General features: G+C 47.9%; 1 protein-coding gene across 1 annotated transcript in view; it reads right to left on the bottom strand.

Annotated features, from left to right (window-relative positions):
- Positions 1-25960, bottom strand: part of LOC311139348 (ephrin type-B receptor 5-like) — a gene marked incomplete at its 5' end in the record, with an annotated part of 29479 nt that extends 3519 nt beyond the window's left edge. The window contains 13 exons of the mRNA XM_084174221.1: positions 55-302; positions 574-690; positions 1303-1358; positions 1489-1603; positions 1697-1859; positions 2125-2249; positions 3678-3759; positions 4078-4349; positions 6201-6356; positions 22566-22861; positions 23067-23236; positions 25501-25773; positions 25940-25960. Coding sequence (XP_084030347.1) covers positions 55-302; positions 574-690; positions 1303-1358; positions 1489-1603; positions 1697-1859; positions 2125-2249; positions 3678-3759; positions 4078-4349; positions 6201-6356; positions 22566-22861; positions 23067-23236; positions 25501-25773; positions 25940-25960 — 2094 coding nt within the window. The remainder of the gene's footprint in view (positions 1-54; positions 303-573; positions 691-1302; positions 1359-1488; positions 1604-1696; positions 1860-2124; positions 2250-3677; positions 3760-4077; positions 4350-6200; positions 6357-22565; positions 22862-23066; positions 23237-25500; positions 25774-25939) is intronic.
- Between the last annotated feature and the right edge of the window lie 136 nt (positions 25961-26096).

The raw sequence follows: 26096 nt of genomic DNA, 5'->3' as shown, positions 1-26096 counted from the left end.
TAGACGATAGTTGTAGTTCTTGGTCTAACATGGTGTAGATGTTGTAGTTCTCACCCTGAGGAAGGCATCCAGCGGTCCATTCTCCATGAACTCAGTGATGATCCTCTCTGGTGGGCTACGGGTGACCACCCCCTCCAGCTTCAGCACGTTGGGGTGGTCAAACTGTCCCAGCACCCCCGCCTCGGTCATAAACACCGCCTTCTCTCTGTCTGTCACGCCCCAGCGCAGCGTCTTCACCGCCACTAACACCTCCCTACGACCCAGGGGCCGGTACCGCCCCCGAGACACCTCCCCAAACTGGGCTGGAGAGAGGGAGAGAGGGAGAGAGAGAGAGAGGGACAGAGGGACAGAGGGAGAGAGGGAGAGAGGGAGAGAGAGAGAGAGAGAGAGAGAGAGAGAGAGAGAGAGAGAGAGAGAGAGAGAGAGAGAGAGAGAGAGAGATTGATTATGAGTTGAGTTTGGACCCAGCTTGACTCCTGGCCCAATATATGAGCTATGAAAACACCAGACAAGCTTTTTTTTTGTTTTTTACAGAACTATCTCTGTAAGCATGAATCAAACCAGGACCCCTACCTGCACCAATCACCTCTTCTATCTTGATGTGAGCGGGGTCAATCTCACGGGCAAACTCCTTGACCGCCTCACTGGGGTCCTCATAGGTGGAAGGGTCCACGTAGTACTTCACCCCCCCTGACAGAGGTAACACACAGAGCAGGGATGGTTGTAGTGAAACCAGATGATTGTAGTGAACCAGTACAATAACATAGAATAACAAAATAAGTCCTGTACAGTGTGTTGATGTACAGTAGTTGGCCCTAGACTTTGACATGTCAAGCCATGCTGTGTGACATGCTGCATGATGGCAGAACACTAAGCCCAGAGGGATAATGGCACCCTCAACAAAAACATGCTGCGTTTGGACAAGCAGAAAATGTATTTCTTCCTCTCCCCATCTTTCTCTCCCTTTCATTGTCCATCTCTTTTTCCCTCTGTCTCTCTACAGATTTCTCACGCTGTCACTCTCTCTTTTTCTCTCTTCTTCTCTTTCTTTCCCTCCCCTCTCCCCTTCTCCCCCTCTTTCTCCCTCAAGCCCTTGGGGTTATGATGGTAATGGGCATTAGACATGGACACTACTTCCATTCTCCTCTATAACACACTGCAGAGGCATCCTCTTCACCAACATGTCAACAACACCATAGAAGTAGGATATACTGCATGTGCAGCTGAGAATATTACAGACAGAATGACAGTTCCCTCTAAGTTATATTCAGTTAATAATACTCATCATACACCCTGACTCACCTTTGTGTCTGATGTACCTCTGGAGTCTGTCACTGTAGGGGCTCTCCCTCCTCTTACTGATAAAAGACACAACGAACCAGTGTTTCAGAACATTGCACTGTGTGTGTGTGTGTGTGTGAGAGACTGAGTGTGAGATCAGTGTGACATCATCATGTATGTGTGGATAGGAGTTAAGGTCCCACTCACCTGCGGAACACAAAAACGACCACTATCGCCACGATGACCAGGAGGAAGGCTGCCCCGCCCATCACAGAACCGACCAATAGAGGGAGCCGATTCTGGATCTGCTTAGAACGCTCCTCTGAGAAAGAAAAAGTGAGAAACAGAGAGAGATTTAGATTATGTGTTTGACTGCGCGTGTATGTGAGTGTGTGTATGTGTGAGTGTGAGTTACCCAGGGCCAGTGTAGTGAAATAGATAGTATGACTGTAGGGGCCGTAGCCCCTCTCATTGCGGGCCCTGATCTGGAAGGCATAGATGGAGCCAGAAGCCAGAGAGCTGACAGTCACTGTGTTGGTCTCACTGAACACACTCACTGCACTGTCCTCATCTGAACCCTGGGAGAGAGGGAGGGAGGGAGGGAGGGGAAGGAGGGAGGGAGGGGAAGGAGGGAGGGAGGGAGGGAGGGGAAGGAGGGAGGGAGGGAGGGAGGGAGGGAGGGAGGGAGGGAGGGAGGGAGGGAGGGAGGGAGGGAGGGAGGGGAAGGAGGGAGGGAGGGAGGGAGGGAGGGAGGGAGAGAATGATTAAGTCTCTGGGTGTATGTACTTGTGTGTACATGCATAGGCGCAAGCCTATGTGCGTGCATATGTGTGTAGCGTATACCTTGTCGTAGTATCTGAGCTGGTACTCCAGTATGTCTCCATTGGGTCTGTCGGGCTGTGGCCAGGACAGGGTGATGGAGTCTGGGGCTCGACTCAACTGGTGCAGGCTAGGGACCGGAGAGGGCACTGGGAGAGAGAGAGAGAGATAGGGAGAGAGATGTATGAGCTTTGCGAAGAAAGAGGGAGGAAGAAAGAGGAACAGGAGGGAGAACACAAGCTGGCCTTGCCAGATCACGTAATTTATGTATTGACCAGATGGGGGCAGCATGACACAGACTAGTGAATGAGCCAGCTCTGTAAAGTGCTGTATGGCCAAAGATTTGTATAACTAACCCAAGATAGACCAGAGCCTTCCGTTTCGAATGGGAGCAAATTAATCATAGTAGGCAGAGTAAGCAAGGAGGTGGGCAGAGCTAAGCATAAGCTAGTTAGCATATTTCTGTATGGGAATGCCTACTCTGAAGTGCCCATCTGCAATAACTCAATTAGTCCTTGCACTCCTAAACAACGCAATTTTTAGAAACATTGGCAAAGGGTAAAGTCTACAAAACACAGTCCACGCTGTTTGTTACAGATTATAGTTTCGGAAACAGAAAACTGTATGAAATTAAATGTTTAATCAATGAGAAAATTAGCAGAATGTCGGCCACTGGGCTTACTCTCATCACCATATTTGGTAGTGAGTGGAAACACCAACCAGATGCTTCACATTTATACATCCATTGAAATATCTGGCTCATTGTTCTATCTGTGGTATGGACTTGCCTGCCAGACTTATCTCAATAAAAAGTTACACGTTTCTTTCTGTCTGTCTATAAACTGTCTGTCTGTTTGTCTGTCTATAAACTCTCTCTCTCTCTCTCCGTCCCTCTCTATATCTCTCTTCTGAGCATAATGTGAGCTGACAGGATATCGAGTCCAGAGAGCAGGAGCGGAAAAGATGGAGAGCAGAAAAGAGAGAGAGATAGAGACTCACCCATACTCAAAGAAACTGATGTAGACTGACAGACAGACATGAAGTACACACACACACACACACACACACACACACACACACACACACACACACACACACACACACACACACACACACACACCACATAAAAACGACAAACTGAGAGTTTATTCCTTTGCTCTCTTGTCACTCTCCTTAAAGAACAACTTCACCACTTTTCAATCGCATATTCATTATCTCCAGTACAATACCAGTATCTACATATGTGAAAACGGTGCATTTCTAGGTTTTGTAAAAATATCAAGCTAAAGAGTTCTACACGATGACATCATCAAAAGTTAAAACAAAAAAAACTGTGATTTTCAAACACTATGAGATTCGCTGTGACATGGGGAGCAAGACTAGAAACTTGTTGTTTAATCCTACACTGTGATGTTACAGAGAAGCATTTTTTTAGGACCTTTCTTCTTATCTTTTTAACCACAGATCATAGAAACGCGCTGTTTTCACATATGTAGACACTGGTTTGGTGCTGGAGATATTGAATATGAGGTTGAAAAGTGGCTGAAGTGCCTTTTAAGCCTGACTCATGCTCTCACCTGATTGGCTCGTAGTGAAATTGATGCTGGTGAATTGAGGCGGGAAAGGACTCAGAACTGAGACATCATTGACCGCTTGTACCTGTCGATCAATAGCAGGAAAAAGTAAGACAATGTTAGGTTAACTAAATGGATGTACATTTAATCCAGTATCTATATGAGGTAGGTGACTCTAATGCAGGAGTTTTATACCTGTATGAGGTAGGTGATGGAAATGTAGTATCTGTAGGGGGTAGGTGATCAGGGGAGTTCTAGTCCTACCTGTATGAGGTAGGTGACTCTAGTGCTCATGGGAGTTGTAGTCCTACCTGTATGAGGCAGGTGACTGGTGGTCATGGGAGTTGTAGTTCTATATGTAAGAGGTAGGTAACTCTGGTGCTCATGGGAGTTGTAGTCCTACCTGTATAAGGTAGGTGACTCTGGTGAGCAGGTTGTTGAGGGTGACCTTGGTCTGCTTGATGCCAGTCTGGGATGGGGTGAAGGTGACCGCCTCCCCACACCAAGAGCACGCCCCCAGGGCAGTGAAGGTGGCCGAGGGACAGATCTTACACACCACCCCGTACCACACCTCGCTACGACCACCCATGTCCACTGGAGGGCGCCAGCGCAGAGACACCCCACCGTCACCACCCTCATACTCCCAGGAGACAGAGGTCGGAGCAGAGGGAGAGCCTGGGGGGGGGGGGACAACATTAACACATAAAACAGGACTCATCAACTCCAGTTCACACGTGATCATATCTCAGGGATGGACAGAGAGAATGAGCGATATCAGAGAGAGACAGAGAGGGAGGGATGGGGGCTGGGGAGACAAATGGGGGTTAGAAAGTAAGGGCACAATATATGTTAGTGAACAATAATCAAATAATTTAAATATAATCTAGGAAGAGAGGAAGAGAGAGATGGATAAGAAGGGAGGGAGGGATGTAGCTCAGTTGGTAGTATAAAAAATAAAAATATATGCACTCACTAACTGTAAGTCGCTCTGGATAAGAGCGTCTGCTAAATGACTAAAATGTAATGTAAATGTAAGGAGAGAAAGGGAGGGAGAAAGAGGGAATGAAAGAAAAGGACAAATTAGAGAGAGAGAGAAGTAATAGAAGTAGAGCGGGATGAGTGCCTTCAGGAAGTATTCAGTATTCACACCCCTTGACCTTTTCCACATTTTGTTGTGTTACAGCCTGAATTTTAAATGGATTCAATTGAGATTTTGTGTCACTGGCCTACACACAATACCCCATAATGTCAAAGTGGAATTATGTTTTTAGACATTTTTACAAATTAATAAAAAACTGAAAAGCTGAAATGTCTTGAGTCAGTAAGTATTCAACCCTTTTGTTATGGCAAGCCTAAATAAGTCCAGGAGTAAAACTTTGCTTAACAAGTCACATAATAAGTTGCATTGACTCACTCTGTGTGCAATAATAGTTTTTAACATGATTTCTGAATGACTACCTCATCTCTGTACCCCACACATACAATTATCTGTTAGGTCCCTTAGTTGAGCAGAGAATTTCAAACACAGATTCAACCACAAAGACCAGGGAGGTTTTCCAATGCCTCGCAAAGAAGGGCACCGATTGGTAGATGGGTAAAAAAAAAGCAGACTTTGAATATCCCTTTGAGCATGGTGAAGTTATTAATTACACTTTGGATGGTGTATCAGTACACGCAGTCACCACAAAGAAACAGGCGTCCTTCCTAACTCAGTTGCCAGAGAATAAGGAAACCGCTCAGGGATTTCACCATGAGGCCAATTGTGACTTTAAAACAGTTACAGAGTTTAATGGCTGTGATATGACAAAACGGAGGATGGATCAACAACATTGTAGTTAATCTATAATACTAACCTAAATGACAGAGTGAAAAGAAGGAAGCCTGTACATAATACAAATATTCCAAAACATGCATCCTGTTTGCAATAAGTCACTAAAGTAAAATTGCTAAAAATTATACTTTATGTCCTGAATACAAAGTGTTATGTTTGGGGACTCATTCAAGACTGTTGGAAAAGCATTCCAGGTGAAGCTGGTTGAGAGAATGCCAAGAGTGTGCAAAGCTGTCATCAAGCTGTCACACAAACACAAACACACACACACACAAAAAACATTTCAAAGGTCCCTGTATGCATGGCACTCAAGGGTACAGAAAGCACCTCCTTCTCCAAACAGCTAGGCTGCCCACGACATCTGAAACAGAGTAGTACATAGCCAATTGCTTTGCCCTAGTTTTTGTCAGGCCCGCAATCTGGAGGCCACTGCTAGCCTGTGTATGTGGCCGAGACTGCCGAAAATCAGCACCATCAGTTTGCACCTACACCCGAGGCTGTCCAAGCGTGCCACGAGGGGCTGGTACTTACGCAGCCTCTCGGCAAAGGGCTGCTCCATGTAGACGTCAAAGGAGCAGCCCACTTCCAAAATGAGCACCTCCCCCTGGCCTCCCCCCACAACAACAATATCTGGCATATTTGGCACACAGGAACCCCCCCCCCCCCCCCCGGACACACACACACAAATAGCTCACTTGTGCAGGCAGAGGAGTTGACGTCGGCGGGTGCTCTGTAGAAGCCGCTGCGACACTCACAAACACGCGATCCCTCCTGACTGGTTCTGCTGTTAGACGGACACACTGAACACGGAACCGAACCCAACACCGACTTAAAGTACCCCACCTGACATGCTGCAGAGAGAGAGAGAGATGGGGAGAAAAAGTGAGAAAGACCTCTTTGGGTCAGTACTAGAGCCAGCATCAACACATTAAAACAGCACTCATCAACTCCAGTTCACAAACGATCATATCTCTTTGACGGATAGAGAGAATGAGTGATGTCAGAGAGAGACAGAGAGGGAGGGATGGGGGCTGGGGAGACAAATGGGGGTTAGAAAGTAAGGGCACATACAGTGGGGAAAAAAAGTATTTAGTCAGCCACCAATTGTGCAAGTTCTCCCACTTAAAAAGATGAGAGAGGCCTGTAATTTTCATCATAGGTACACGTCAACTATGACAGACAAATTGAGGGAAAAAATTCCAGAAAATCACATTGTAGGATTTTTTATGAATTTATTTGCAAATTATGGTGGAAAATAAGTATTTGGTCAATAACAAAGGTTTCTCAATACTTTGTTAAATACCCTTTGTTGGCAATGACACAGGTCAAACGTTTTCTGTAAGTCTTCACAAGGTTTTCACACACTGTTGCTGGTATTTTGGCCCATTCCTCCATGCAGATCTCCTCTAGAGCAGTGATGTTTTGGGGCTGTCGCTGGGCAACACGGACTTTCAACTCCCTCCAAAGATTTTCTATGGGGTTGAGATCTGGAGACTGGCTAGGCCACTCCAGGACCTTGAAATGCTTCTTACGAAGCCACTCCTTCGTTGCCCGGGCGGTGTGTTTGGGATCATTGTCATGCTGAAAGACCCAGCCACGTTTCATCTTCAATGCCCTTGCTGATGGAAGGAGGTTTTCACTCAAAATCTCACGATACATGGCCCCATTCATTCTTTCCTTTACACGGATCAGTCGTCCTGGTCCCTTTGCAGAAAAACAGCCCCAAAGCATGATGTTTCCACCCCCATGCTTCACAGTAGGTATGGTGTTCTTTGGATGCAACTCAGCATTCTTTGTCCTCCAAACACGACGAGTTGAGTTTTTACCAAAAAGTTCTATTTTGGATTCATCTGACCATATGACATTCTCCCAATCCTCTTCTGGATCATCCAAATGCACTCTAGCAAACTTCAGACGGGCCTGGACATGTACTGGCTTAAGCAGGGGGACACATCTGGCACTGCAGGATTTGAGTCCCTGGCGGCGTAGTGTGTTACTGATGGTAGGCTTTGTTACTTTGGTCCCAGCTCTCTGCAGGTCATTCACTAGGTCCCCCCGTGTGGTTCTGGGATTTTTGCTCACCGTTCTTGTGATCATTTTGACCCCACGGGGTGAGATCTTGCGTGGAGCCCCAGATCGAGGGAGATTATCAGTGGTCTTGTATGTCTTCCATTTCCTAATAATTGCTCCCACAGTTGATTTCTTCAAACCAAGCTGCTTACCTATTGCAGATTCAGTCTTCCCAGCCTGGTGCAGGTCTACAATTTTGTTTCTGGTGTCCTTTGACAGCTCTTTGGTCTTGGCCATAGTAGAGTTTGGAGTGTGACTGTTTGAGGTTGTGGACAGGTGTCTTTTATACTGATAACAAGTTCAAACAGGTGCCATTAATACAGGTAACGAGTGGAGGACAGAGGTGCCTCTTAAAGAAGAAGTTACAGGTCTGTGAGAGCCAGAAATCTTGCTTGTTTGTAGGTGACCAAATACTTATTTTCCACCATAATTTGCAAATAAATTCATAAAAAATCCTACAATGTGATTTTCTGGATATTTTTTTCTAAATTTGTCTGTCATAGTTTACGTGTACCTATGATGAAAATTACAGGCCTCTCTCATCTTTTTAAGTGGGAGAACTTGCACAATTGGTGGCTGACTAAATACTTTTTCCCCCCACTGTATGTAAAGGAACAATAATCTAATCATATAAATGTCATCTATTTATGCTGTACAAATCAGCTCCCTAATTGTCTATTCCAAATAAAACATTATTAGTTACCCGCACTCTGAATAAGAATCAGCTGAATAAACGACTGCTTCAAAAGAAAACCCCTGTAGACTTAATAAATCACAATAGTCATTTTATGGCCTAGTTTCAGTCATATCAATGTGAGTATTGTTTTAAGAACATACCAGTCACTTGGGACCTCAAAATTCCACTTTCTGCCCTTAATATTGAATAATAGACAGATAAAATAATTACATTACTTAACTGTCACGATCGTCAGGGAGAGAAGTAGACCAATGCGCAGCGTGATGAATGAACATGTTACTTTATTATATTAAAGCACGAACAAAAACAATAAACGACTCGTGAAGTCCACGGTGACAATGACCGAACACGGAACAAAAACCCACAAACACAAAGTGAAAAACAGACAGTTTAAATATGGCTCCCAATCAGAGACAACCAGCCAACAGCTGACACTCGTTGCCTCTGATTGGGAGTCACTAAGGCAAACATAGAAAACAACAAACCAGAACCCCCAACATAGAAATAAACCACATAGAATGAACACACCCTGGCTCAACATATAGAGTCCCAGAGCCAGGGTGTGACATTAACCAAGCCAAACAGATAGGAATGGGCTGCTTCTGAAATGAACTACCCTGGCCATTCTCTGAGGGAAGCATAGCAGACTAAGAAATAACAATCCAATGGCTTCATCACTCCCAAGGTGCTCTAGCAATTTGTATTTGTATTCATTAGGGATTTTCATTAGCTGCTGCAATAGCATGGGGTGTTCTGTTATTTCACACACGTGTGCATAATACGTGTACACACACATACACACACACACGTATTTAAAGAGTAATAGCATGTATGCTACACAGTGCACTTGAGATTACAGTAAAGCGTAAACGTGTGTTAATATGCCATCTGTTAATTCAATCCTGAGGGTAACTATGGCCTTATGAGGGAAGAATGTACTTAGTGTACTAGCTGCCTATATTGTAGCTCTCTCTGAACTTACTGTAATGCAGTGTGAGATTCTGCCGAGGGCCCTCGTTTCCTAGGCCCTCAGTGTTTCAATGTACTTATTCTAAGGCGGTGTTTGAGATTGCCTAGGACAGTGTCCGATTCTGCACAGTGAATAACATGCCTTTTCAAGCAGTGTCAGGCCCTGAGTGTCTCTACGGTTCCAATTCAGTCTGTGTGTAGAGACAGAGTCTGTAAGAGCCAGAGAGTAACAGAACACCTACAGTAAGTGTGTCCATGAATGCTGTTCAAGAAGTGTCTAACTGCTGTTGCAGATGCGGAGAGATGAGGATAAAGAGAGAGAGAGAGAGAGAGAGAGAGACAGACACAGAGAGAGTTAAAGAGAGAGAGAGATAAATATAAAAGTGTGTGTGTGTCAGTGTGTGTGTGTGTGTCAGTGTGTGTGTGTGTGTGTGTGTGTGTGTGTCAGTGTGTGTGTATGTCTGTGTGTGTGTGTGTGTGTGTGTGTGTGTGTGTGTGTCAGTGTGTGTAACGGGCCTTGGACATGGTGGTCTGAGTGCTCTGCTGCGGTGAACACCTCTCATGTCCTCTAACCTTGTTTAGATAACCTTTTCAACAGCATGTACCACCTCCAATGGCGTGTGTGTGCGCGCGCGTGTCTGTGGGTGTGTTTGTGAGAATGCATGTGTACTGGGAGACAGTAAAAGAGACAGAGGGAATAGAGGAGATGTGGAGAGACAGATAAAGGCGCGGACTGCGACCGCGCCTCAACCAGAGAAAAATAGGGGAGGGCTGGGTGGGCACTCCTCCTCGGCGGCGGTTCTGGCTCCGGGCTTGCCCACCACCCTCCAATAAACCCCCCATAGCGCCCCTGGTCCGGTCTGGCCCCGCTGGCTGGAGCTGACCTGGACGTAGCAGGAGCGGCTAGCTTCAGCTCCGTTGGGGAGCAATAAAGCGGTACCTGATTTGGCACCGATGACCCAGGCACGGGTTGTGCCAGACTGACGACGCGCACTCCTGGCTTGGTGCGTGAGGCCGGAACGGACCGGACCGGGCTGACGATGCGCACCCCTGGCTTGGTGCGTGGAGCAGCAACGGGCCGGACCGGGCTGACGATACGCACCCCTGGCTTGGTGCGTGGAGCCGGAACGGGCCTCACCGGACTGACGACTCGCACCCCTGGCTTGGTGCGTGGAGCAGCAACGGGCCGGACCGGGCTGACGATGCGCACCCCTGGCTTGGTGCGTGGAGCCGGAACGGGCTTTACAGGGCTGACGACTCGCACCCCTGGCTTGATGCGAGTAGCAGGAACGTTCTGGACCAGGCTGACGACTCGCACCCCTGGCTTGGTGCGAGTGGCAGGAACAGGCCGGGCCGGGCTGGCGACTCGCACCCCTGGCTTGGTGCGTGGAGCAGGGACAGGCCGGGCTGGGCTGGCGACGCACCCCGTAGGCTTGGTGCGTGGAGCAGGGACAGGCCGGGCTGGGCTGGCGACGCACCCCGTAGGCTTGGTGCGTGGAGCAGGGACAGGCCGGGCTGGGCTGGCGACGCACACCGTAGGCTTGGTGCGTGGAGCAGGGACAGGCCGAACCGGGCTGTGGAGACGGATAGGAGACCTGGAGTGAAGAGCGGCCACAACCCGTCCTGGCTGAATGCCTACCCTCACACACTCTGTGTGAGGCATCCGCACAGGACGTACAGGGCTGTGTACCCGTACTGGCATAACAGCACGTGACACTGGAGCAGGATATCCGGGACCGCGGAGAGGCATTGGAGACCACGAGCGTTGAGCCGGCACACTCCGTCCTGGCTGCATACCCCCCTTCGCACGACACGTGCGGGGTGCTCGCACAGGACGTACAGGACTATGCCGGACCACTCGTGGCACAGTACGCCGCTCCGCATACCGCGGAACCTGCCCCGTCCCATGCTGCCATGCCTGAGTACGGGAAGTTGGTTCCGCTCTCCATCCAGGCTCCGCCAACCTGCCTTCTGGCCCCCCTAACCCGGTGGCCTCCTCTCCAAATCGCCCTGTGGCAGCCTCCTGCTGCCCAGCCGCCCATGCCGTGTGCCCCCCCCTAAATTTTTTTTGGGGTTGCCTCTCGTCCGTCCGACGATGGCACTGCTGACGCCGCTGCTCCTCTCTCGCCAGGGCCTTAATCCTAGCCCAAGGTCCCTTGCCCCCGAGCATGTCCTCCCAGGACCACGATTTGCCCACCTGGGCCATCGCCAACCTTTCCATCTCCTTACCCGGCGCTTCCTCCCATGTCCAGTCTGCCTGCTCCTGGACACGCTGCTTGGTCCTTTTATGGTGGGTTCTTCTGTCACAATCGTCAGGGAGAGAAGTAGACCAATGCGCAGCGTGATGAATGAACATGTTACTTTATTATATTAAAGCACGAACAAAAACAATAAACGACTCGTGAAGTCCACGGTGACAATGACCGAACACGGAACAAAAACCCACAAACACAAAGTGAAAAACAGACAGTTTAAATATGGCTCCCAATCAGAGACAACCAGCCAACAGCTGACACTCGTTGCCTCTGATTGGGAGTCACTAAGGCAAACATAGAAAACAACAAACCAGAACCCCCAACATAGAAATAAACCACATAGAATGAACACACCCTGGCTCAACATATAGAGTCCCAGAGCCAGGGTGTGACATTAACCAAGCCAAACAGATAGGAATGGGCTGCTTCTGAAATGAACTACCCTGGCCATTCTCTGAGGGAAGCATAGCAGACTAAGAAATAACAATCCAATGGCTTCATCACTCCCAAGGTGCTCTAGCAATTTGTATTTGTATTCATTAGGGATTTTCATTAGCTGCTGCAATAGCATGGGGTGTTCTGTTATTTCACACACGTGTGCATAATACGTGTACACACACATACACACACACACGTATTTAAAGAGTAATAGCATGTATGCTACACAGTGCACTTGAGATTACAGTAAAGCGTAAACGTGTGTTAATATGCCATCTGTTAATTCAATCCTGAGGGTAACTATGGCCTTATGAGGGAAGAATGTACTTAGTGTACTAGCTGCCTATATTGTAGCTCTCTCTGAACTTACTGTAATGCAGTGTGAGATTCTGCCGAGGGCCCTCGTTTCCTAGGCCCTCAGTGTTTCAATGTACTTATTCTAAGGCGGTGTTTGAGATTGCCTAGGACAGTGTCCGATTCTGCACAGTGAATAACATGCCTTTTCAAGCAGTGTCAGGCCCTGAGTGTCTCTACGGTTCCAATTCAGTCTGTGTGTAGAGACAGAGTCTGTAAGAGCCAGAGAGTAACAGAACACCTACAGTAAGTGTGTCCATGAATGCTGTTCAAGAAGTGTCTAACTGCTGTTGCAGATGCGGAGAGATGAGGATAAAGAGAGAGAGAGAGAGAGAGAGAGAGACAGACACAGAGAGAGTTAAAGAGAGAGAGAGATAAATATAAAAGTGTGTGTGTGTCAGTGTGTGTGTGTGTGTCAGTGTGTGTGTGTGTGTGTGTGTGTGTGTGTCAGTGTGTGTGTATGTCTGTGTGTGTGTGTGTGTGTGTGTGTGTGTGTGTGTGTGTGTCAGTGTGTGTAACGGGCCTTGGACATGGTGGTCTGAGTGCTCTGCTGCGGTGAACACCTCTCATGTCCTCTAACCTTGTTTAGATAACCTTTTCAACAGCATGTACCACCTCCAATGGCGTGTGTGTGCGCGCGCGTGTCTGTGGGTGTGTTTGTGAGAATGCATGTGTACTGGGAGACAGTAAAAGAGACAGAGGGAATAGAGGAGATGTGGAGAGACAGATAAAAGGCGAGATGTTTAAACAGATAAAAGGCTTCCTGTGTTCTCACTTGTCTGGAAGAGCACAGATCTACTCTCAGACACAGGCGTGAAGGGGGAGAGGGATGGAAAGATGGAGAGAGAGAGAAGGAAAGCGAGGAGAGAGAGAGAGAGAGAGAGAGAGAGAGAGAGAGAGAGGAGGAGAGAGGAGGAGAGGGGAGGAGAGGGGAGAGAGGAGGAGGAGAGAGGAGAGAAAGGAGGAGAGAGGAGTAGAGGGGAGAGAGGAGGAGAGGGGAGAGAGGAGGAGGAGAGAGGAGGAGAAAAAGGAGGAGAGAGGAGGAGAGAAAGGAGGAGAGAGAAGGAGAGGGGAGAGAGGAGGAGAGAGTTGGAGAGAGAGGAGGAGAGAGGGAGAAGAGGAGGAGGAGAGAGGAGGAGAGGGGAGAGTAGGAGAGAGGAGGAGAGAGGGGAGGAGGAGAGAAAGGAGGAGAGAGGAGTAGAGGGGAGAGAGGAGGAGGAGAGAGGAGGAGAGAGAAGGAGAGGGGAGAGAGGAGGAGAGAGGGGGGAGAGGAGGAGGAGAGAGGAGGAGAGAGGAGGAGAGGGGAGAGAGGAGGATAGGGGAGAGTAGGAGAGAGGAGGAGAGAGAGGAGGAAAGAGGAGGAGAGGGGAGAGAGTAGGAGAGAGGAGGAGAGAGAGGAGGAAAGAGGAGGAGAGGGGAGAGAGGAGGAGAGAGGAGGAGGGGGAGAGAGGAGGAGAGATAGGAGTTAGATAGGGGTTAGGATAGGGGTTAGAAAGAGAGAGAAGGTGGGGAGGGATGGATTGAGAGTGGAGGAGAGAGGAGGAGAGGGGTTAGAAAGAGAGAGAATGTGGGGAGGGATGGATTGAAAGTGGAGGAGAGAGGAGGAGAGGGGTTAGAAAGAGGGAGAAGGTGGAGAGGGGTGGATTGAGAGTGGAGGAGAGAGGAGGAGAGGGAATCAGAAAGAGAGAGAAGGTGGGGAGGGATGGATTGAGAGTGTAGGAGAGAGGAGGAGAGGGGTTAGAAAGAGGGAGAAGGTGAAGAGGGATGGATTGAGAGTGGAGGAGAGAGGGGGGAGAGGGGTTAGAAAGACAGAGAAGGTGGGGAGGGATGGATTGAGAGGAGGAGAGAGGAGGAGAGGGGTTAGAAAGAGGGAGGTGGGGAGGGATGGATTGAGAGTGGAGGAGAGGGAATCAGAAAGAGAGAGAGGAAAATTGGGTCTGTTAGAGAGATGGAGAAGATGATGAGGAAGGTGGGGTAGTTTTAGTGGGAATAGAGGGTGGAATGTGAGACACAGAAAGAGAGAGAAGAAGGACTGGTAGAGGAGTGGAGAGAGAAGGGAATTGTTCCATCCATCTTTCATGCCTCTGGCACACATTACCAGACGTGTTCTATACGGCTGTGACACGGAACACGACTTTGCTACAAAACTTCCCTGCGCTGTTATGATTGTCAACGATAACCTTCACTTTCTATTCACCATCCCCTCCGCCCCTATCAGCCAATCACACAGCTTCTATTACTGCTCCCTCTCCTGCCCTCTGCCCCTTCCTCTGTCTGCATCCCCCTCTCCCTCCATCCACCATCCCTCTGTTTCCACACAATGGAGGGTTAATACAGCGTATATCTATTATGAACTAGAGGCACGCATGTCTTTACATTACCACTCACTATACTGAGGGAAGGAGGAGGGAGGGAGGGTGTGAGAGGGTGGGAGTGGGGGCTGGGAGAGGGAGAGGGGAGAGAGAGGGAGGGTGGGAGAGGAACAGGGAGAGAGAAAGAGAGAGAGGAAGGAACTAAAGGTATAGAGGATGGGGAGGAATAGGGAGAGAGAGAGGTAGGTACTAAAGGTATAGAGGATGGGGGAGGAACAGGGAGAGAGAGAGGTAGGTACTAAAGGTATAGAGGATGGGGGAGGAACAGGGAGAGAGAGGTAGGTACTAAAGGTATAGAGGATGGGGGAGGAACAGGGAGAGAGAGGTAGGTATTAAAGGTATAGAGGATGGGGGAGGAACAGGGAGAGAGAGGTAGGTACTAAAGGTATAGAGGATGGGGGAGGAACAGGGAGAGAGAGGTAGGTATTAAAGGTATAGAGGATGGGGGAGGAACAGGGAGAGAGAGAGAGAGGTACTAAAGGTATAGAGGATGGGGGAGGAACAGGGAGAGAGAGAGGTAGGTACTAAAGGTATAGAGGATGGGGGAGGAACAGGGAGAGAGAGAGGTAGGTACTACAGGTATAGAGGATGGGGGAGGAACAGGGAGAGAGAGAGGTAGGTACTAAAGGTATAGAGGATGGGGGAGGAACAGGGAGAGAGAGGTAGGTATTAAAGGTATAGAGGATGGGGGAGGAACAGGGAGAGAGAGGTAGGTATTAAAGGTATAGAGGATGGGGGAGGAACAGGGAGAGAGAGGTAGGTACTAAAGGTATAGAGGATGGGGGAGGAACAGGGAGAGAGAGGTAGGTATTAAAGGTATAGAGGATGGGGGAGGAACAGGGAGAGAGAGAGAGAGGTACTAAAGGTATAGAGGATGGGGGAGGAACAGGGAGAGAGAGAGGTAGGTACTAAAGGTATAGAGGATGGGGAGGAACAGGGAGAGAGAGAGAGGTAGGTACTACAGGTATAGAGGATGGGGGAGGAACAGGGAGAGAGAGAGGTAGGTACTAAAGGTATAGAGGATGGGGGAGGAACAGGGAGAGAGAGAGAGGTAGGTACTAAAGGTATAGAGGATGGGGGAGGAACAGGGAGAGAGAGGTAGGTACTAAAGGTATAGAGGATGGGGGAGGAACAGGGAGAGAGAGGTAGGTACTAAAGGTATAGAGGATGGGGGAGGAACAGGGAGAGAGAGGTAGGTATTAAAGGTATAGAGGATGGGGGAGGAACATAAGTTAATAATAAACACACATGAACAAACAGCAGTGGACACTGCAGTGCATTAACAGTGACCAAGAGAGAGAGGGGGAGAGAGGGGGAAGGAGAGAATAAATAAAATAATAGAGAGCGAGGGAAAGAGAGAGAGAGAGAGAGAGAGAGAGAGAGAGAGAGAGAGAGAGAGAGAGAGAGAGGGAGAGAGAGAGAGAGAGCGAGAGAGAGAGAGAGAGAGAGAGAGAGAGAGGGTTAGAGGGATGTAGAAAGGAAAGGGGGATGGGACTGAAATGGTGGCAGAGAGGGACAGAGAGCAGAGAAAAAGAGAGCTAAAGACAAAAAGAGAGAAATATTGGAATGAACCAAAAGAGAATAATAAGCAGAAACAAAGGGAGAGAGAGAGAGAGAGAGAGAGAGAGAGAGAGAGAGAGAGATAGCAATGAAGTGTATAATTTGCCGTTGACATGGAATTTGGTATTTAGATCACTGACCCAATTTCTCCTTCTCTCTCCCTCTCTCTCTCTCTCTCTGCCCTCTCTCCCGCTATCTCTCTCTTATGTGCTCATTCTCTCTTTTGCTCCCAGCATTCTAATCTGACACACACACACACACACACACACACACAGACAGACTTGTCCTAGCGCAGATGCAGCCACACACAGGAGACATGAATACACATGGTTCCATGAGCAAATGTCTTATTCCCTTCTGTCTCTTTCTAGCTTCTCCTCCCTCTCTCCCGTCTGTCTATCTCTAGCCTCTCCTCCCTCTCTCCCGTCTGTCTATCTGTAGCCTCTCCTCCCGTCTGTCTATCTCTAGCCTCTCCTCCCGTCTGTCTATCTCTAGCCTCTCCTCCCGTCTGTCTATCTCTAGCCTCTCCTCCCGTCTGTCTATCTGTAGCCTCTCCTCCCGTCTGTCTATCTGTAGCCTCTCCTCCCGTCTGTCTATATGTAGCCTCTCCTCCCGTCTGTCTATCTGTAGCCTCTCCTCCCGTCTGTCTATCTCTAGCCTCTCCTCCCTCTCTCTCCATCTCTCCACTGTACATCTGTGACATTCTATAGTTAGAGACGTTTGTCCAGGAAATGCATATTGAATCGTAATAACATGTTCTAATCTGCTCCATGTCCCTTTAAGCCCTGGTTACACTCAGTCTCATATAAAAACAGTCTCAGATAAACAGGTCTGAACATTTAACACTATCCAGGTCATATCAGATAGCTCCAGTACTTACTGTCATAATATCAACATGGGGTTACATGACCTGGAGAAAGATCTTTCCTAGACATATAACATAACGCAGATCAAACAGCTAAAGTACACTCAGAAAAAAGGGTTCCAAAAGGGTTCTTTGGCTGTCCCCATAGGATAACCCTTTTTGTTTCCAGGGAGAACCCTCATTGGTTCCAGGTATAACTTTTTTGGGTTCCATGTAGAACCCTCCGTGGAAAAGGTTCTACATGAACCCAAAAGAGTTCTACCTGGAACAAAAAGGGTTTTACCTGGAACCAAAAATGGTTCTTCTTTAGGGTTCTCCTATGGGGACAGCCGCAGAACCCTTTTATGTTCTAGATAGTACCTTTTTTTTTCTAAGCGTGTATACTAAGCTTAATGATATGAAACATCAGGTTCCTAACACTTACAAGACAGTCAATAGCAATTGGTTTTAAATGTCACGCCCTGACTCAGGGGACGCTTATATGTTGAGTCAGGGTGTGTATATTTCTTGTTGTGCCTTTTCTATGTATAGGATCTAGTATGTCTAGTTCTATGTTGGCCGGTGTGGTTCCCAATCAGAGGCAGCTGTCGCTCGTTGTCTCTGATTGGGGACCATACTTAGGCAGCCTATTGGCACTGTCTTGTTGTGGGATCTTGTTCCGTATAAGGTTTGTTGTTCTGTACTACCTTGGATTTCACGTTTCGTTTCCGTTGTTGTTTTGTTGTGTTGTTTATTACGTTAATAAACATGTACGCATATCACGCTGCGCCTTGGTCTGACCCGTCATTCAACGAACGTGACATTAAACCAATTGAGCAAGCAATGTAACACACAAATCAGACAGTATACCAAAATATAAGCCTACGTATATGACATAAACCAATGGGACACAAGCCATACGATGAGTCACTCCTAATAGTACTAGCAGCCTATCCAGAATCCCTGGAGAGTCACATGGTCCCCATGATGAATACACCCTAGGTCATTACATACATCTATGGAACATTCACCTTGCATAACGTGTCAAGCAAATCCAATATTCTACTAACCCATTGTCCACTCCAATCCAATAGTCCACACTAGGGCACTCTCTCACCGTGTTCATAATTCCCACGATATCTTGCCCCAGGGTTCGAATTAAATCAGGACAGCCCCATACACATTCAAATATCTTCAATGGCACCTTCTTAAGAGCTCTAAATATTAGACCCATGTGATTTAATATTACATGATTTAGTAAACAGGGACATTGCACAATCATTTACATCTCAAAAAAACACTGTGATGTATATTCGTCCGTAGTCCTGGGCAAATGAAATTCACCAGAGCAACCACAATCCAGGTGAGATACTAAAGATAAATAAATATTCCTAAGAAATCTTAAGTGTTGAGGAACATATTTTATCAGTGTTGTTAAGGGATCTGTGTTAAGGAATACATACTGTATTTCATCAGTGTTAAGGGAACTGTCTTAAGGAATATATATATATCATTGTTAAGGGAACACTGTTAAGGAATATATATCATCATTGTTAAGGGAACTGTGTTGAGGAATATATATCATCAGTGTTAAGGGAACAATGTGACATAAAACTGATGTGGACCTCCTTAGGAAGCCCCATGATGTAAAATGGCTGTTTCATGTCTGGGTGAACAGGTGTAATTGTGTCTCATGCTCAGTCGTGCTTCGGCTGAGCATACGCTTTCTCTCTCTCTCTCTCTGGAGACGCAAACGTCAACGGAGAAAACATCTAGTGTAGGTCTTCTGCTTAGCAGAGAACAGAGCGCTGCTTGTCTCCTGCTCTGTTCCCTGTCATCACTAGAGGATCTGAGAGGAGTTAGTGGTTCTGATGACTGAGCTGGTTAGAGCATGGATGGCGCTTGTAACACCAAGCGGTTGTGGGTTTAATTCCAGCACAGGTCACTTCTAATGAATAGCTTAACTCTAAATCCATTTGGATTACAGCTTTTGCTGAATGAACATATCATTCATCAGTTCCGATCTTGAATGTGTCTTGAACCCCCTTAGAGCCGTACAACTGAGTTCTTGGAGTCTACACAGATATTTATACAAGAGCCTCAGAGACTATGTAGAATAAAAACCCACAGCGACCACAGTGACCGTCTCAGCTATCAGTTTTTTCATCCAAATGACCAAACAGGGACAACAACGACATGACGTCACATCCACATCATTAGTCAATGACCTGATCAACTAAGTATAATCACAGAATAATTAGAACACAAAAAACCCTGCGTGGGTGGGGCTCCCACTCTTTGTGATCTGTTTAGCCCTATCTGGGAGGCCAAGCCACAGAGTTGGAGTGGTTATTTGTCAGTAAATATCAATCAAAGTGGGACAAACCGTGTGAGTGGTGGAGAGAGCCCAGATGTAAGCCATTAGAGCATGAAGACATTTCACAGTTGACTTGGTACAGAGCAGCAGTATTAATGAAGCTGTTAGCTAGCTTGGGACTGGGAGGCCCCTGACCAGCCCTGGCCTGTGGAGGAGAGGGTAGCAGATAGCCCCACAGAGAACTGCTGGACTGGACCTTCAAATGTCAACAGTCCAGGGATAACACACACACACACATAGAGACAGACACAAACAAACACGCACACACACACACACACACACACACACACACACACACACACACACACACACACACACACACACACACACACACACACACACACACACACACACACTCTTAGAAAAAAAACTAAAATGGTTATTTTGCTGTCCCCATAGGAGAACCCTTTGAAGAACCCTGTTTGGTTCCAAGTAGAACCCTTTCGGTTCCAGGTAGAACCCTTTTGGGTTCCATGTAGGACCCTTTCCACAGAGGGTTCTACGTGGAACCCAAAACGGTTCTACGTGGAACCAAAAAGGGTTCTCCCTGGAAACAAAAGGGGTTCTCCTATGGGGACAGCCGAATAACCCTTTTGGAACCCTTTTATCTAAGAGTGTAGGAACAGACAAACAAACAAGCACACACAACCACACCACACAGGCTCCTGCTCTCCACATCTCAGTCAATACCCCTTCCCCCTCTCTCTGTGTCCTTACTTTCCTCAGACTTTCTGCTTGCTCAATTCCTTGAGTCATTAACTTGTGTCCACTTATCCCCTCTCTCTTTCCCTCTCTCTCGCTCTCTCTCTCGATGTGGTTTCTGTCACTTGTTCACAGACGAGTGGCCATTACATCACTATGACCTAAATGTGTCACATCTCTCTTTCCCTTCTCCTTCTCTCTCTCCCCCTCCCCTCCTCTCTCTCTCCCCCTCCTCTCTCTTTCCCCCTCCCCTCTCTCTATCCCCCCTCCTCTCTCTTTCCCCCTCCCCTCTCTCTCTCCCCCTCCTCTCTCTCTCCCCCTCCCCTCCTCTCTCTCTCCCCCTCCTCTCTCTTTCCCCCTCCCCTCTCTCTATCCCCCCTCCTCTCTCTTTCCCCCTCCCCTCTCTCTATCCCCCCTCCTCTCTCTTTCCCCCTCCCCTCTCTCTATCCCCCCTCCCCTCTCTTTCCCCCTCCCCTCTCTCTATCCCCCCTCCTCTCTCTTTCCCCCTCCCCTCTCTCTATCCCCCTCCCCTCTCTCTATCCCCCCTCCTCTCTCTCTCCCCCTCCCCTCTCTCTATCCCCCCTCCTCTCTCTTTCCCCCTCCCCTCTCTCTATCCCCCTCCTCTCTATCTCCCCTCCCCTCCCCTCTCTCTATCCCCCCTCCTCTCTCACTCTCTCTTTCCCTCCTCTCTCCCCCCCCTCTCTCTCTCTCCCCCCCTCCTCCCTCTCTCTCTCCTCCCCTCCTCCCACTCTCTCCCCCTCCCCTCTCTCTATTCCCCTCCTCTCTCTCTCTCTCCCTCTCTGTTTCCCCCTCCCCTCTCTCTCTCCCTCCCCTCTCTCTCTCCCCCTCCACTCTTTCTATCCCCCCTCCTCTCTCTCTATCCCCCCTCCTCTCTCTCTCCCTCTCTCTTTCCCTCCTCCGTCTCTTGATATTCCATGATGTATTTCTTGAGATTTCTCCAAAACGTATCTTTCTCGTTGACCCCCACCCAGTGAAGATTGAACCCTTTACTCCTTCAGGGTGCACACTGACACAGACTGTGGTGTAGTGTCCATGTCCCTGTAGTGTGTGTGTGTGTGTGTGTGTGTGTGTGTGTGTGAGTGAGTGAGTGAGTGAGTGAGTGAGTGAGTGAGTGAGTGAGTGAGTGAGTGAGTGAGTGAGTGAGTGAGTGAGTGAGTGAGTGAGTGAGAGAGAGAGAGAGAGAGAGTGTTCCTCTCCTCCTCTGTGCTAACACACTGGGTCAAGTGGGACTAGTTGAAGCAGTAGTTGAGCACTTGGTCTGACAAGCTGTCTCTTATTCCCCTGAGCTCTGCTCCCTTCCTGCTTCTCCAGTGAAAACACCAACACAGAGACAGAACACAACACAAAGCCCTCATCTCCTACTTATGCTCCCAGACATAAACACATATTCATTTATGTAGGATGTTGTTGACACAGTCTCATAAAACATTTGTCCATCATAACCCCCCCCCCCCACACACACACACGAAACACATACACAAGCACACTGCACAGGGCCATTGTCCATCCCTGCCCTCCTCCCCCTGTCCTCTCATTCAAGTTGGGCCAGTGATCAGAGTGGCAGACGGCAGCAGTTCCATCTCATATTGATCCAGACAGTTAGTGACACAGGGGACAGGTGAACTGACAGGAGAGGGGACAGGAGAACTGACAGGAGGGGGGACAGGAGAACTGATAGGAGGAGGGACAGGAGAACTGACAGAAGGGGGGACAGGTGAACTGACAGGAGGGGGGACAGGAGAACTGACAGGAGGGGGGACAGGAGAACTGACAGGAGAACTGACAGAAGGGGGGACAGGAGAACTGACAGGAGAACTGACAGAAGGGGGGACAGGAGAACTGACAGGAGAACTGACAGGAGGGGGGACAGGAGAACTTACAGGAGAACTGACAGGAGGGGGGACAGGAGAACTGACAGAAGAACTGACAGGAGGGGGGACAAGAGAACTGACAAGGGGGGGATAGGAGAACTGACAGGAGGGGGGAAAGGAGAACTGACAGGAGGGGGACAGGTGAACTGACAGGAGGGGGGACAGGAGAACTAACAGGAGGGGGGACATTTGAACTGACAGGAGGGGAGACAGGAGAACTGACAGGAAAATGGACAGGAAGGGGGAGAGGAGAACTGACAGGAGGGGGGGCAAGAGAACTGACAGGTGGGGGGACAGGAGAACTGACAGGAGGGGGGAAAGGAGAACTGACAGGAGGGGGACAGGTGAACTGACAGGAGGGGGGACAGGAGAACTGACAGGAAAATTGACAGGAAGGGGGAGAGGAGGCCAAAACTTTAGATATTGTTAGATATTGTTGGTCCTTTGACATTTTAGTGTGTGTGTGTGTGATTTAAGTTTCAAAAAGTATACCTAACTTTGTTGATATTAATGTTTACATTGGGACTCACCTAAGCAGGCAGATCCGTTTTGACTGGGCTCGTATCCCTCTTCACAGATGCACCCGCCCACCGGCACCATCCAGTCACCTTCTGCGTTGCAGTGCATGCGAGGGGCGGAGCCTCCTTGTGCTTGGCTGTGGGGAACACAAGTTCCAGTCACAGGGACCAGGGCAGTAGGCTCTGCCCCTGAGGGTGTGGCCGGATAGGAAGCAAGATAGAGATTGGTTGCCGGGCAGCGGCGGTAGAAGATGGACACACCCATGAGAGAGACGCATGCGCCGCTGTCGACGATGGCCAGAACGAATCTGAAACAGGGGTCAAGGGTCATAACATGTTAACTTATTATCAGGATTGAAGGACCACTAGATAGGTGACAGTGTGGATTTAGGTGTGTTAGTTAGCATACACTATTGCCTACAAGGTGGCAAAGGACTTTTTGTCACAAGTGATGAGCATGGTTTGAATATGGGAATTTGTCATGAATTTGTTTCAAATGTTCTCATACAGTACCCATTGCGTGTGAGCGGAGCGAAGCTGCGAGTCTTGATATTGACCCGTCGGTAGCGGTCTGGTTGGTACTGGTGAGGCAGGCTGGGCTCCACCTTGGTGAAACTCTTATCTGCTGCTATGGTGTCAATCTTCACCCAGCCCTCCCTCGTGTCCTTCTCTCCACTGGACGGCTGGGGGGAGGGGGGGGATGGAGGGGAGGAGAGGGGGATGAGAGAGAAAGATCATGAAAAAGCGAAGGATTAGGGAGAAGGAGAAGATAAAGAGTATGTAACAGTTGATTAAAGTATTTAACAGAATACAACAGTTAGTTAGCTCTGAGGGTACTAATTGAGTCAAATATAAAACAGTCGCGGACCAGTGACAGTCTGTGTTTTAATCTAATCTAATTTTCCCCAGAGTTTCAAGGTAACCGTGCTAACTTTCCCCAGAGAGTTTCAAGGTAACCGTGCTAACTTTCCCCAGAGAGTTTCAAGGTAACTGTGCTAAGTTTCCCCAGAGAGTTCCAAGATAACCGTGCTAACTTTCCCCAGAGAGTTTCAAGGTAACCGTACTAACTTTCCCCGGAGAGTTTCAAGGTAACCGTGCTAACTTTCCCCAGAGAGTTTCAAGGTAACCGTGCTAACTTTCCCCAGAGAGTTTCAAGGTAACCGTGCTAACTTTCCCCAGAGAGTTTCAAGGTAACCGTGCTAACTTTCCCCAGAGAGTTCCAAGGTAACCGTGCTAACTTTCCCCAGAGAGTTTCAAGGTAACCGTGCTAAGTTTCCCCAGAGAGTTTCAAGGTAACCATGCTAACTTTCCCCAGAGAGTTCCAAGGTAACCGTGCTAACTTTCCCCAGAGTTTCAAGGTAACCGTGCTAAGTTTCCCCAGAGAGTTAAGGTAACCGTGCTAAGTTTCCCCAGAGAGTTTCAAGGTAACCGTGCTAACTTTCCCCAGAGAGTTTCAAGGTAACCGTGCTAACTTTCCCCAGAGAGTTTCAAGGTAACCGTGCTAACTTTCCCCAGAGAGTTTCAAGGTAACCGTGCTAAGTTTCCCCAGAGAGTTTCAAGGTAACCGTGCTAACTTTCCCCAGAGAGTTCCAAGGTAACCGTGCTAACTTTCCCCAGAGAGTTTCAAGGTAACCGTGCTAAGTTTCCCCAGAGAGTTTCAAGGTAACCGTGCTAACTTTCCCCAGAGAGTTTCAAGGTAACCGTGCTAAGTTTCCCCAGAGAGTTTCATGGTAACCGTGCTAACTTTCCCCAGAGAGTTTCAAGGTAACCGTGCTAACTTTCCCCAGAGACTCAGACTCCTGGCCTTCCTGCTGCTCCACACTCTACATTCCTCTATACTTCACTCATCAGGCTCTTATTTGCATTTTTAAACAGCATCTAACTTTCCCCAAGGAGAAATGTATTCATCCACAAATACTGCATCCTTCCCTCTGTGAGAGAAGCACACGACACGCTGACGCAACAAGAGCTCAGCACTCTATCGGCAAAACAGCTCTGTAACTGCTCTCCACTGGAAACCACAAGCCCTGAGAGTAGGAACTACAAAGCACCGATGTGAGATGGGAAATGTAGTTTATTTAATGAGATTGAGGGGGATGAGAATGAGAGGAATGTTATGGCAAACCAAAGCAACATTATTTCCTTGTTTTTGGAACATGCTTTTTGGAGTATGCAGAACTACATATTACCAAAATGGGATATTGGGAAATGTAGTCTTTATGCTATACGTCTTGACAGATGTTTTTAGAAACTATAAATACCATGGGAAGAGACAATTGCTTAAAGACTATTGTTTTGAATTTGAACCCATTAAAAATCATAAATTGCTTAAAATGCTTAGTATAAATCGAAAAATTTATCAGTTTCACTTAGTGTAAAAAGATTTGACAGCAATACCATATAAAATTCTAGTCCGTTATTGATGTCCCAATACCTTGGCATCGGGTCTATGAACTGACATATAAAACAACAATTGACACATCAATTAATTAATTTTAATGTAAGCTATTATATAAAATACTCAATATATGGGGCATTGAACAGTCAGCCTTGTGTAGACATGAGGAAACAGAATCAATACAACATATTTTCTGGTCCCGTCCATCGGTGGCTTGCTTTTGGAGTCAGGTTCAGGAATGGCTGTTATGTCATAACTACAACTACAACCTTATCAATATGGATAATGTAGCTAGTTTGACCATATTGTCAGTGTTAAGCAAGCTAGCTAACTTCATTATTAGCAACGTCAGTTTATCAAGCTAGCTAAAATCTTATCTGGTTGAAGCATTGTTCCGACCAAAAAGCACATGAATGAAACAAAGTCTTATTTCCGACATCACAACTAGGAAAAAGGATGTTCCGCCAAGCACGTGAATGTGGCATTACACCTACAATAAGAAGGTGGGATATTATTGGCATGATGGGAAGTGTAGTCTTTCTGCCCTACCTCTGCAACCCATGTCCTCTCCAGCTCTCTCTGTGAGTCGGCCTGTTTGTAGTAGAGGATGAGCGTCTCGCGGCAAGAGGGCGAGGGCGAGCGCAGACTGGCACAGTCCCGCACGGAGAAACGCAGCGTCACAAAGACCCGTGGTGCCGAGAAGCGGAAGAGGAAGGGCGTGGCCAGCCAGTTGTCCTGGAGACGGGGGTTCTGGTTGACATTGCAGACCTCGAAGGTCCGGATGAGTTTTCCCCGGTCATCCAGGACACTGACCTCATCCCACTGAAAGAGAGAGAGAGGGGGTGAGAGAGGAGAAGACAGAGAGAGCGTTATTACTTTAAGGATCACTGTATGGGACTTTATAGGTTATCCTAGAGGTTGGATAGGTTAAATCCAAGAAGCATTGTACTTTTAGCTTGATGATGGGTCATTATCAGTATCACTGCACCATCTGAAACTCCCTCTTCATCTGTGTATGCTGTGTGTGTTTGACATGTGATCTCACTTAAAGTGAGAGGACGAATAAGCAGGAGTAGTCATAAAAAAAAAACAGTACAAAGACTCACAGGCAATACTTTTTTAATGTACATTGTAATACAGTACTA

The sequence above is a fragment of the Coregonus lavaretus genome, assembly GCF_964263955.1.
Source record: "Coregonus lavaretus genome assembly, chromosome: 13".
Lineage (NCBI taxonomy): Eukaryota > Metazoa > Chordata > Actinopteri > Salmoniformes > Salmonidae > Coregonus > Coregonus lavaretus.
The sequence above is the reverse complement of the archived record's forward strand: the minus strand, read 5'-3'. Positions and strand labels throughout refer to the sequence as shown.